Source organism: Rhinopithecus roxellana, chromosome 14 (assembly GCF_007565055.1).
Source record: "Rhinopithecus roxellana isolate Shanxi Qingling chromosome 14, ASM756505v1, whole genome shotgun sequence".
In the NCBI taxonomy this organism is placed as follows: Eukaryota; Metazoa; Chordata; class Mammalia; order Primates; family Cercopithecidae; genus Rhinopithecus; species Rhinopithecus roxellana.
Genome location: NC_044562.1, coordinates 71,958,110 through 71,970,152, shown reverse-complemented (window position 1 = coordinate 71,970,152; position 12,043 = coordinate 71,958,110). Strand labels below are relative to the sequence as shown.

The window sequence follows — 12,043 nt, the reverse complement described above, 5'->3', positions numbered from 1 at the left end:
CTACTCATCTTCTAGCAAACACCAGCTCCTAGCTGGTGGAGGTGGAAACTAGCTTTTAGCTAGAGGAAGAATTAGTAAAACTACTGAATCGCTAATACTAAATAACCAACATTTCAACTCCCCTTCCCAGAAGCAAATTTGGTGTATAATTAAATTTTTAATTGTTCTTTAATTGTACATACACACACAACTATATATACATATATGTGTATATATTCAATAGGAGAGAAAGAAGCAAGAGCTGCCAAGGCCCTATGGCTCAAAAGGATTCCCCACCTGGCTGGACACATAGAGGCTATGGTACCCAGAGCAGGATCTCCAAGTCTGACTCTGCATTCAGAGGTTTGCCTGCTCAAAAACAACTGAACAAAGGCAGAAGCCGCACTGAGCCCTCTGAAGGCTGGGGGAAGGAGGAGGAAAGCATACGTACTCAGATCCAGGCCTTAAGACAGACAACATGGAGGCCGTTTCTTTCCAAAATATATCATTAAATCATCGTGTTCTTTTCCTTTAGCCTGGGATGAGTGGGGGGAGGGGATATTCATGGGATCACTCCTCACAGAAAATTAAATTATTCTAAATATAAAAGCGTATCTCTTGGTTCAGCAGTTTTTTCCAAATCTATCCCGTTTGCTATTTGACACAAATACAACGACTCTGGTGTCTCCTTCCATAGCCCGGGTTCCCGCAGAGATTTGGAACCACTAAGAAATTTGTAAGAAAAAAAATGCTGAAGAGAAAGGACGCTAAAATCTGAGTGCTCAACTTTCCCTTCAGAAAGACAAATGTGTCCTCTGAAATGCTGCAGTCCAAGCGGGCCTCTTGACTAAGAAAACGGTTTTAAAAAGAGAAAAAAACCAGCTTCGTCTGTCATTCAATCAGTTGCAAACTCAGAGGGCGGCGGGGACGGGGGACGCTTTTAAGGCCTGGGGGTTCTCCCCCAGGGAGGCGGGCTGGGGAGGCTTCCGGGATACCGACGGGTGGAAGAGAAATCCGGAATCGTTGTAAATATTCATGTGGGGGGGATGCCCCTTCACCCGCCTCTCCCAGCTGCATTCCCCCCTCAGTGATAGTGGGGGAGGGCAAGGCGACTGCCCCACTGTCCTTAGACAAAGGTGATCTCCTCATATTTTTGTTCTCCCGTCGCTTGACTTAAGGAGTCCATTCCGAAGACTCTGCAGGGAAGGAACTGGCTCTGGGTGTTTTCCCTGCGTTTCTCTTCTTTCGTTTCTTAAAAGAGCATAAATAATTAAAGTTTGGCAGGGAGGAAAAGCTTTCTTGCAGAACTGTAGTGGCAATAAATGAAATGACTCAGAATCCCTTCCCCAGTCAGCTTTTACGAGAGCTGCCAGACAGTGTCTGTTCACGTTCTCCAGATACCAGGGGCGCCCTGACAAAGTTAAGGTCAAGTTAGTGTCTTATCTTGGGTGGCTCAAAATCACCGCATCGCGTCCCGTCGCTGTGCGGAAAGCTCTTCCTCGCGGAGCTGCTGGCTGCGCCCCGAAGGCCTGGTGCGCTCCCTGTGTTTCGGGTGGGGCCGCGCAGACAAGGACAAGGCCACAGAGCCGGGGTCTTCACGGTAGGTTCTCGAGCGGGGACGCGCGGGTCCGGAGGCTGCGGTTTTCCCTGGGTTTCGGGAATGGGGGCAGGAACTAGGAGGGAGTTGGGGCCAAAGAGCCAAGCGGGCTGGGACTGGAATGAAAGCGCTCTGGGTTGTGGTGTGGGTCGGGGTGCAAGGGTCCGCGCTAAGCAGCCGAAAGGGACCAGCCGCCCCCTTCGCCTGTGCACCGGCGCGCTACTGCAGTTGGCTCACCCTCCCCCGCCAAATCGCTGCTCCCGCCGGAGCTGCCGTCGCCATGTCGTTGAACTTGAATGGTTCGTCCTCCCCATTTCCCTCTTTGGCGGTCAGGAGGCTCCACACTGGGGGCGCCAGGCTGCCTGCGCCCCACCCCGTGCTGCCAGCAGAGAGAAGGTGCGAGAATTTTTGCGAACCCCCAGACACATAAAGACCCGGATTGAAGTCATCGCCGCTGCCCTGGGTCCTGAGCTACCGCAGGGCCAGTGTGCAGCGTCCGGGGAGCCATTTTAGGAGAGAGATCCAGGGGCGTCGACCACGAGTCCTAAAGGGAGAGGCTTGGGCCTGGGATGGAAATGGGGAGGCAGATACGTGTGCTGGGGGTCTGGGTTGAGAAGAATGTCAGCTGGAATCTGGGCGGGGGTGCCAGTTGTGGGGAAGGAGCACACAAGATGGGCAGTTCTAGTTGGGGTAGGCTCGGTGCCCTCCAGTCGCCACAGACCTATTTGCGCAGTGTTGGGGGAGGGAAGCAGACATGGGAAGGGGCGGAGGAAGGAGAGAGGAAGGGAGAAAGGGAGGGAGGAGAAAAAGAGGAAGGGGGGGACATCAGCCAGAAAATAGATATTAGCTCAGACCACCCGCCTTTTCTCTGTCTGTCCGCACGGTGGGCAGAGCGCACAGCACCGGCACTGCAGCAGCCCGGGCCAGGGAGGGAACCAGCATCACAGCCAGCGCCGCCTGCCCTGGGTATAGGACTGAGGCCCAGGCCCCAGCACTGGGATTGCCTGGGCGGAGGAATCTTGGGGAAAGGGGCAGCCTACTGCCCTCGGTTCTGGGATTTGGGTTTGGGAAGGGACGGTTTACCTTTGAAAAGCGTCTTCTCTCTCGGAGGTGGGAGCCCAGGCCTCGTCTGGACCCATGGGCTAGGAGAGGGTCGCGGTAGGCTGGGAGGAGAGTAAGGCCTCAGGGGAGTGGATGGGGTGCCCCGCGAAGAGTCTGCCTCAGAGCCAGGTGATACAGAGGGGCTTCAGTAGGAAGTCAGGCGCCGCTGAGAGCCCTCAGAGAGACAGCTTATTTTGGGGGAGGGACTGAAGTGACCATGCCAGCCCAAGGGTGCCAGAAGAGCCTCGGGGAAACGCGGCGTGGATGCGCAGGCCTTGGCGGGGCTCCGAAGCAGTGAAGGGTCTGGGTGTAAGGCGGGCACCCAGGCCAGGCCTGAAAGCAGAAGGGTGAGGAGGACGGAGGTGCAAGTGTGAGGGGGTTGTCTCTTGTGGGGAGCCAGCGGGAAGCCAGGCACCCTGAGAGTTGGACTCCAGATCCTTTTGTTCACCAGACTCCCCAGATTCTAGGGAGGCCAGGGGCCACGGGCTGAGCTCCCTCCTGGCTTTAGTGCTAAAGGGGAAGGCAGAGAGGAACAGAGAGAGAGACAGAGACAGTGACACACAGCTTAGGGGAAAGGAGGGGAGAGAGGATGAGAGGGCAGAGAGAGACAGGAGAAAGGAGAGGGGAAAGCAAGAGGAAGGAAGAAGGAAAGCGGAAAAGAAGGGGAAGGAGAGAAGTGAAGACATGAGAGAGAAGGGAGAAGACTGACGAGAGACCAAGCAAGGAGAAAGAGAGACAAGAACAGAGAGGGAAACCAGAGAGGAGGGAAGAGAGCCGGGAGGGCACGAAGGCCCCGGCCTGGGTGAGTGCCTAGGCGGTGAGTGGCCTAGGTTTTTCCGAGGTCAGCCCTCGCACCCCTGGGGGCAGAACCGGAAAGACCCAAGTCACTCCGCGCTGAACGCGCTGGGCAGAGAAATATGTAAATCAGGGCTCCCTGCGCCCTGGAGAGTGGCGAAATTACGCCCGCCCGGTGAACAAGAAGCAACAAGCTCCCAGGCGGGTGAGCTGCAGAGGGTGGCAGAGTCGCGGGGGAGGGAGCGGCTGCAGTAAGGGGGGTGGGGTTCGGAACCTCACACCCTCACACCTAGTTCCTAGCTTCTAGGGAGCCTGGAGCCGGGGCTCCCCCCCTCCGCTCGCTGCTTCTCTCCCTTCCCCCTTCCTCCCCCTCTTCCCCCTCCTTCCTCCTCCCCGCCGGCCTCGGTCCGCGTACTTAAAGCGGCGCGGGAGGGCGGACGCGGGCGGGCGGCCCGTTCGGGCGGTGGCAGATGCGCCCAGCGGTGGCAGCGGCCAGCGGCGCGCAGGTGACCGGCCTGAGGCGCAGCCTGGTCAGGGAGCGCCCTGGGAGAGCTGGCGGGAGAGGGCAGCCGATCCGCCCCCAGCGTCTCGGCGCCAGGAGCTGTCCCAGGGCGTGTTGGCGAGCGTTGATATAGATATAAGGACATTTCTCTTCATGGCGTCACGTGACATAATTACCACCAGAATCAATCAAGATGAATTGCACGTCAGCGCCCGGTGGGGATTTTTGCTTAGTTGATCCTGGCCCAAGCCTCTTGTGCAATCGATGGCTCAGGTTGGCTGCGCGGGGAGCGGCCAGGGGCTCGCTGGCGCGCACGCCGCTGAGCCATGAACGACTTTGACGAGTGTGGCCAAAGCGCAGCCAGCATGTACCTGCCGGGCTGCGCCTACTATGTGGCCCCGTCTGACTTCGCTAGCAAGCCGTCGTTCCTTTCCCAACCGTCGTCCTGCCAGATGACTTTCCCCTACTCTTCCAACCTGGCTCCGCACGTCCAGCCCGTGCGCGAAGTGGCCTTCCGCGACTACGGCCTGGAGCGCGCCAAGTGGCCGTACCGCGGCGGCGGCGGCGGCGGCAGCGCGGGGGGCGGCAGCAGCGGGGGCGGCCCCGGCGGGGGCGGCGGCGGCGCGGGGGGCTACGCTCCCTACTACGCTGCAGCTGCGGCGGCCGCGGCGGCGGCCGCGGCGGCCGAGGAGGCGGCCATGCAGCGCGAGTTGCTCCCGCCCGCGGGCCGCCGGCCGGACGTGCTCTTCAAGGCGCCTGAGCCGGTGTGCGCTGCGCCAGGGCCGCCGCACGGCCCCGCGGGCGCCGCCTCCAACTTCTACAGCGCGGTGGGCCGCAATGGCATCCTGCCACAGGGCTTCGACCAGTTCTACGAGGCGGCGCCCGGGCCCCCGTTCACCGGGCCGCAGCCCGCGCCGCCTCCCGCGCCGCCACAGCCCGAGGGCGCAGCCGACAAGGGCGACCCCAAGACCGGGGCTGGTGGCAGCGGGGGCAGTCCCTGCGCCAAGGCGACCACTGGCTCGGAGCCCAAGGGGGCAGCAGAAGGCAGCGGTGGCGACGGCGAGGGCCCCCGGGCGGAGGCGGGGGCCGAGAAGAGCGGCGGCGCAGGTAGGCACCGGGTGCTGGGAGAGCGGTGGGCCCGGGGGCCGCTGGGGCGGGGGGGTGGCGGGGGCCTCCCTCTGCTTGCACCGTTTTATGTGCTACTTTATAAGCATTCGAAGAGGTTTATACATCCTATAAGATTTCCCGGGCCGTTGTAAAGCGTGTTTATGGTAGGAAACCAATTTAGGTGGGCTTAAGGTAGACTTGGAGGAGGACATTAATCGCTGTAGAGAGCCTTTTCCCAGTTTTGGGCAGGGGGATGCTAGAGACCATGGAGGGAGGGAGGGAGATTTCAAGTCAGTGTGAGTGCGTACACCCGAGCCTCCTGCTTTTAAGGGAGAGAGGCGGGGGGGGTGGGGAAGTGGGGGAGTTTGATCCTTGCACTGGACTTTATCCAAGCCGCTAGCTGACGCGCGCCGCTGGAGTCAAGCAGATGCTCCGGCGGGTCCGCTCTTGTCTCTCTTCCCTCAGGTTCCACTTTAGAGCCTGCTTTGCCCTCTGCTTCCCCACCTCCGTGCCAGGCTGTGTGTGTGTGTGTGTGTGTGTGTGTGTGTGTGTGTGTCCGGGCGTGAACACATGTCCACGCCCGCACTGTCTCCTGTGCCCGCCCATATATCATCCCCCACGACGCAGGCAGGGCCTTTCAGCCGCGGCAGAGAACGTCCCCAACGGGGCCAGGGTCTGGCCCTCGCTCAGTGGCCCGGGCGGGCGGGTGGGGGCTGGCAGGCAGCGGCCTCTCTCACCCCTTGGTCTCTTTGCCTTGCAGTGGCCCCCCAGCGGTCCCGGAAAAAGCGCTGTCCCTATACCAAGTACCAGATCCGCGAACTGGAACGCGAGTTTTTCTTTAACGTGTACATAAACAAAGAGAAAAGACTTCAACTCTCTCGGATGCTCAACCTCACTGACCGGCAAGTCAAAATCTGGTTCCAGAATCGCAGGATGAAAGAAAAGAAACTGAACAGAGACCGTCTGCAGTATTTCACTGGAAACCCCTTATTTTGAGAGCTCCAGGAAGCGCCCCCTCCCCAGCCCCACTCACCCACCCTCCTTCCCACCAGCCTGCCCTCCGCAGGCCCAATGTCCTTGGGTTTAATGACGTCTCTTCTCTGTGGAACTTCACGATTCCTTCCCACGGTCAACTCGGGACCTCCCAGCGACCACTGCAGCCTGCGGACGAGGCCGGGACTTGGCCGAGCGGATCCTAATAAGGGGAAAATGGTAAATGCAAACGTCCGTTTACAATTTTACCGCCAATGTGCTGTCGTTCCCCCTCCCCCTCTCCGAGTCCTCGTGGGGAGACGGCGGGGTCTGTAGGAAGTTAGGCCGGGTTGGGTGTGCTAGAAGGCGCTGGTGTTTTGCTCTGAGTTTTAAGAGATCCCTTCCTTCCTCTTCGGTGAATGCAGATTATTTAAACTTTGGGAAATGTACCCTTAGTCTGTCATATCAAGGCATGAGTCACTGTCTTTTTTTTTTTTTTTTGTGCGAATAAATGGTTTCTAGTAAAATGGAGGTTACAGCTTCAATACACTGTATGAATTCTCCTCTTCGAGGTTTAGTGCTTCATTAGGATATTTTAGTGGCCAGAACCTATGCAACTGAAAATCGAATGAAATACTTTGTAGTCCCACTAAAATGGTAGTCGTTCCCTCCCACCACCTCTAGGTTACTGGTTTTAAAAATCATGTTAGTGATGAATTTCTGAATTGACGATGTGACCAAGAAATGCTGGCGCTGCCTTCTCCAGGTAGTAAGGCTGGGGCAGCAGAAACCTAAGAAACAAACTCCCACCCCTACCCCTAGTCTAGTGTACTTGGGATTTCTGAAAAGAAAACAACCATTTTAAAAAACTGGTTAGAAAATCCAAATGATCTCTTACAAACTAACAAGGAGCCACAGTCCCTTAAAAGAAGAAACCAAAATTAGAACCTTCCATTGAAGGGAGAAGTTTTCGAAAAGAAAGTCATCAGTAGGTGGAGAGGGCTTGCTGGTATCATCAGTGGACCTGAAGTAGGGAAGGTAAACCCTCCCCACCCCCACTAAAATAGGGCCAGGAGCTGCAGACCCTCTCGCGGCATTTATCGCTTCAAGTTAAAGAATGTGGTGAGGACTGTACTGCACTTTATGTTGCAGGGCCAGGCAGGCTGTTTACAAAACCTTGAACTGTCTAGACAACACCATAAAAGCCAAAGTTCTAAACAGCTTAATTGGGTTATATTATACACCTTCTGGTGGACCCAAAAGAGATTTCCGCAATGTGCAATAAACTGGAGGAGTGAGAAAAGCTTCTCTCTCTCTGAAAAGAGTGAAGTGAATCTTATGACTCTTAACCTCTCCTAAGCCCAAAGACAAAATATAAATCTGTAAATGCACAGTATCCCTTGCATCTTCCAAGGAGTCATGCATTTCAAAATGCAATTTTAAAAATTGCTAAGCCTTATTTGGGAAGGAAAAAATAAGTGTATAAATGTATGCCTTTGAACTTCCGAAATGTCAAGGTCATCACCTTTAACCTTTCTGAATAATTAGGAGCCTTAAGGTTCTTCTTGATTTTCAGCTGCCACCCACTCTCACACATACATGCTCACACATAGCCAGAGCCACACACACGCTTATGACCACACAAAATCATACCAGGAGCTCACCATAAATCTAAGAAAATTCCTAATTTCAGGATCAATAACCTTAATTTCCCTGCAAACGTTTGTGTAATGCAATAACAGTCAACTTCTTTTTTAAAATACTGATTAGATTAAAATGCATGCTAGCTGCTTTCACTACAGCTAGGAAGGGCTGAGAATTTTGGCGGAGGGTCTTAAATAGTGATCCCCTTTGCTTTAATGAAGAACTGCAGTTTTAAAATCAAGCATTTGAAAGAGGGAGTTTTGTGCAGCCTTACACCTTCATTAAATTTGAAAGCAACTTGCCACCCTGTGAAATAAATTATTGCACTTTCTATAATAAGAAACAAAAGGAAATATAATTATATTGCTTTTAAAAGCATCCTTTGGTGAAAGATGCAATGGAAACAAAGCCTACAATCGAAAAATTTCGTTAAGAAGGGGATTCCTTTGTTTGGGATTCTAGATATCGGTTAAAATGTCAGTGCCACAATAGTATGATCGTTACACGAGCTTAAAACTGTTTTTTTTTCTTTCTGTTTCCATCTATTTTTTTAAAACTTCATCTAAACACAGCAAGCTTGTGTGCCCACCACCCAAGGCAAGCCGAACCCGAGATACCATTTCCCGTTTGCAGGGGCCTGGAGATCCACACGAGGGCGCGCTCACGTTCCAGAAACCGCGTTTGACCAAGAGGCCGCGGTACCTTATCTGTCCAATACTGGATTCTAATAGGCGACCTCAACCCCTTACAAACAGGCGGCAGCTAAGGTGTTTGCTAGTTTATTTGTTCTAAGCAGCCATGATGTGTGAGAAGCTGTATAGAGACAGAAAACGGAGCAACTAGATTTAAGAAACAGATAAACTAATCTTTGTCTTTTTAAAGATAAAGCTATTGCAAAAGAATAGCTTGGTATAACTTGATGGTGTGGAGGAGAGTTTTCAGAGATAAATGTATGCATTTTGAAATACACCATAGCCACTGCTAGTTAATTAAATTAGGGAAAATCAATTTTCTTGGTTTCAGTGTGGTGAGCCTTGTCTAGGGTTGGACACCTCCCCACTTACATCTCCCTACCCCCCCCCCCCCGCAAAAACAAAAAAACAAAAAACAAAAAAAAAACTTCCTCGGTTTTGCCCCCTCTCAGACCGCCTGGGATGATTAAAAGGCTTTTGTTTATAACAGATCAGGGCGCGGCCAACTTAACCAAATGTCTCTCAGAAAAAAATAAGACGAATGGGGGACTGGGAGAATCGTTCTGGTTTAGGGAGCCCGGGGCCGTGCCTGGCGTGCGCGGCTACCAGTGGCGACCGGGTGGCGCCGGCAGGACTGTGAGTTGGTGTGCCCAGGCTGGGCTGGGCTGATGCGGCCACGGGAGGCAGCAGGCACTCAGGGGGAAACGTTTATACTTCAAGGCGTTGTGGAACGGGGAATGTATTTGAAGCAAACGGGCTTTGCGTTTGACAGAACACACCACCCTTCCAAACTGCACGACGGTCTTGAGCAGAGTTGAATTTTGACTCTCAAAAGCAGTGCATTCGTTGCGTGCCCTCCCTCCTCCAGCAAAGCCCCTGCCTTGGAGAGGGCCTGTGTCCCCGTCCGGAGTTCACAGGAGAGGAGACAGGGCTCCCGGACATTGGCCTCTCTAAGGGAGGATGACTGCCCCCTTTCCCTCTCCGAAGTTCATTGTGAAGAGCCTGCAAGCCCCAGAATAAGCGCCAGCCTTGTTGACCCTCCAAGCCCTGGACCAAAGGCCCTGGGGCCTGCGGCTCGCCCGTCTCCCGGAGCTGGCCTCAGCTTTGGTGGGGAGGCTGGGGCGCCAGTGAGCCCCCCGGCGAGGCTCCAACGAGTGGTGTAGGTGTTCCCCGCGGGCAACCTTGGCTACACCAGTCTGACCGCCTGTCCAGCTTGGCCATAGTGAGGCGACCTTTCCCGAGGCTGAACGGGGTCCTCGGTCTATGTGGGGTGAGAACTGCCCTCCCTAAATGTTGTTGTGTTCCTCCCAAGGCGGCCCCAGCGGCTGCACATCTGGCTGTGAGGGGCCCCTTGGACTTGGCTGGCAGCCGCCTGCGAAACACCGCTTCTCAGCGGTCTGCAGTTCCTTTCCTCCCTGCGCCCAAGATGGGCCTGACAAGGGCCCGGAATCAGACCAGGACCTCTGGGGGCTGAAGACCTCTCCCCACCCCCATCTTTCAGAGTGTGTGGGGCTTGCGGAGAGTGGCCTTGGATCCTGAGGCGCCAAGGTCTCAGACTCTGAAGTGGAAGGGAAATGCGCGAAGTAGGAGTCTTTTGTGTCTGTGAAGAAAGAGGCTCTCTGGCCGCCGGCCCTTGTTGCACATCTCGATAGACCCCTTCTTGCATTGGTGGTAGACTCCTCATTTGCCCCCTAGATTTCCTTTCACCTTGGCTTGGAGGTGCACAGTGCAACCCGGAGCAGAGCCCTGGGAAGACAGCTTTTCATTGACTCCATCCGCTCTGTCCCCAAAGAGTGACACAGCCCAGAGGTGGCTCGGGACCCTAATCCGGGGCGACCCTAAGAGCCCACAGGTCCACTCAGGCCCAGGGCTTCAACTTTTCTTCCAGGAGACAAGAGTGCAGATGCAAATCACTTTTTGATTACAAATGCTAATTTCTTGCTCAAGCTATTCTTTTAATTTTTCCCTGGAAAGAACTGTGGCAGGGAGCAGGGCGTCTTGGTACAAATATGGGTATTCATCTCATTTATGGTGCAATATTGATTTGTTATTAATGGTAACTGCTCCAACTGATCTAAAGATGATCAAAAACATCAGCTACATTAAATACTCATAAGCAAAATAAAGGCTGGCCTTTAGAGCACTGCCTTTTTATTCCATTTGTCTCATCTCAGCCTTAGAGTCTTAGGCACACTTTCCATCCTTTGGGGCTCAGATCATTCTTTTGTATTATTTCTATCTTGCTCGATTTTTAAATGATAAAATATCTCAAAATATTGACAGTCTCTGGTCTCAAGGAGCGGGTCTGAAGGCAGAAATTTTAAAGATAAAAATAAAATTTTGTGAGAACAGATTCAAAACTATATCTGATATACACATTTTTGTCTGTGAATAAAAACCTATTTAACTCTAACTAATATGGGAGTGACTTTGAGCCCAAAGTCACTGAAAGCTGAAATGGAAAGGTCCCCAAATTCTGAAGACACATCCTGCCTATTCACTGCAGACCTACCCGCCCGCAAGGAATTGCTTGTTTTTAGCCTGTATGTTTTTTTCATGTATAAATAAAGATTATGAAAGGGCATTTGATGGGCATAAAATTCCCGATTAGATTAAGCAGTCTTGCCTTGCTTAGGGTAGGGAAAATTGGGCAAACGAGTTCCCAGCAGCTCTCATGGCTGAGAGGCAAAAGGGAGACACTCGATACTGCTGGAGCGCCAAGCTAGTGTCAGGGCGCCTGCGGCAAGCGAGTGCAGCGGGCACTTTATCCAGCCTTGGGCACGCTTAGCCCTCGCTCGGAACAAGATCTCTACTATGTGATAAAGCAAATTTCAGGGCGCTGATCAGTGGTTGTTAGCTTTGAACAGTACCTTAGCAACCTAGAGTCAAAAGTTACGGGTTTTTTTTTTTTTTTTTTCCTGCCGTCCTCAACCCCCACCCCTAAGCTCACAAACAGCCACCCCTGTGGAAAGGTAATGTTTAAACCTCAGGCTGTGCTGGGATGCCATAGCCAAAGCAGTTAGAGGCGCCAGGCTTTTAACCTGACAATGATGTTGTATTTGAACAGCTGCATAAAGGTTTAAAAGGTCTGTCTCATTGCCACCGCGGAGTTTTTTAAAAGAGGTTATTGTTTGGGCGAGAGCACTGAGAGGGAACAAGCGAAACGGTCCCAAGGCCGAAAATAATGTTCAACGCTTGTTTCCACCAGGCCAGGGGAGATTCCTTTTTGGGAAGAGGGACAAAGGGTTTGTTGGGAAAGGGTTTTGTAAAGGAGCGGGCGGGCTACTAGGTCCCCCAGAATGCTGAGGCGCTTTAATGAACATCAGGCCCCAAAGAAACGTTCTGTTGAGGCGGAAACCCAATTTACCCACAAGTTCAGTCTCTGGGCCTGAAATCCAAGGCCAGCCCATGCCCCAGCGAGTGTGGGGAAGAGAACACAGATGCCCTCCCAGACTGAGAACTGGTTCACGGTCAGAGTTTCTGGGGCTGCTTTAGTTTCTCGGCTGGCAGGAAGGGAACCTGGCAGGCCGAAGGAAGGCTGCAAGCCCTGGCCGGCCCCTCACTCAGGGCAAGTCTTTGGAAATCAAGGTTAAAGCTCCCCGCTGCTGCCCCGAGGCCCGGGCTTCCGCAGGGCAGCTCACCCGCCTGCAACCA

At 53.7% G+C, this 12,043-nt stretch overlaps 1 protein-coding gene across 1 annotated transcript; it reads left to right on the top strand.

The window, feature by feature from the left end:
* Positions 1–4,224: 4,224 nt before the first annotated feature.
* HOXD11 (homeobox D11) lies at positions 4,225–6,697 on the top strand. Its single transcript, XM_030916626.1, has 2 exons — positions 4,225–5,081; positions 5,842–6,697. The coding sequence occupies exons 1-2, from the start codon at positions 4,301–4,303 to the stop codon at positions 6,075–6,077; spliced, it is 1,017 nt and encodes a 338-aa protein (XP_030772486.1). The 5' UTR covers positions 4,225–4,300; the 3' UTR covers positions 6,078–6,697.
* The last annotated feature ends 5,346 nt before the right edge of the window (positions 6,698–12,043 follow it).

Bases quoted from the DNA above. Each gene is read 5' to 3' on its own strand.
- HOXD11 (XM_030916626.1), top strand. From the start codon at position 4,301: ATGAACGACTTTGACGAGTGTGGCCAAAGCGCAGCCAGCATGTACCTG. The intron at 5,082-5,841 runs GTAGGCACCGGG...TTTGCCTTGCAG, and splicing joins CGAGAAGAGCGGCGGCGCAG to TGGCCCCCCAGCGGTCCCGG.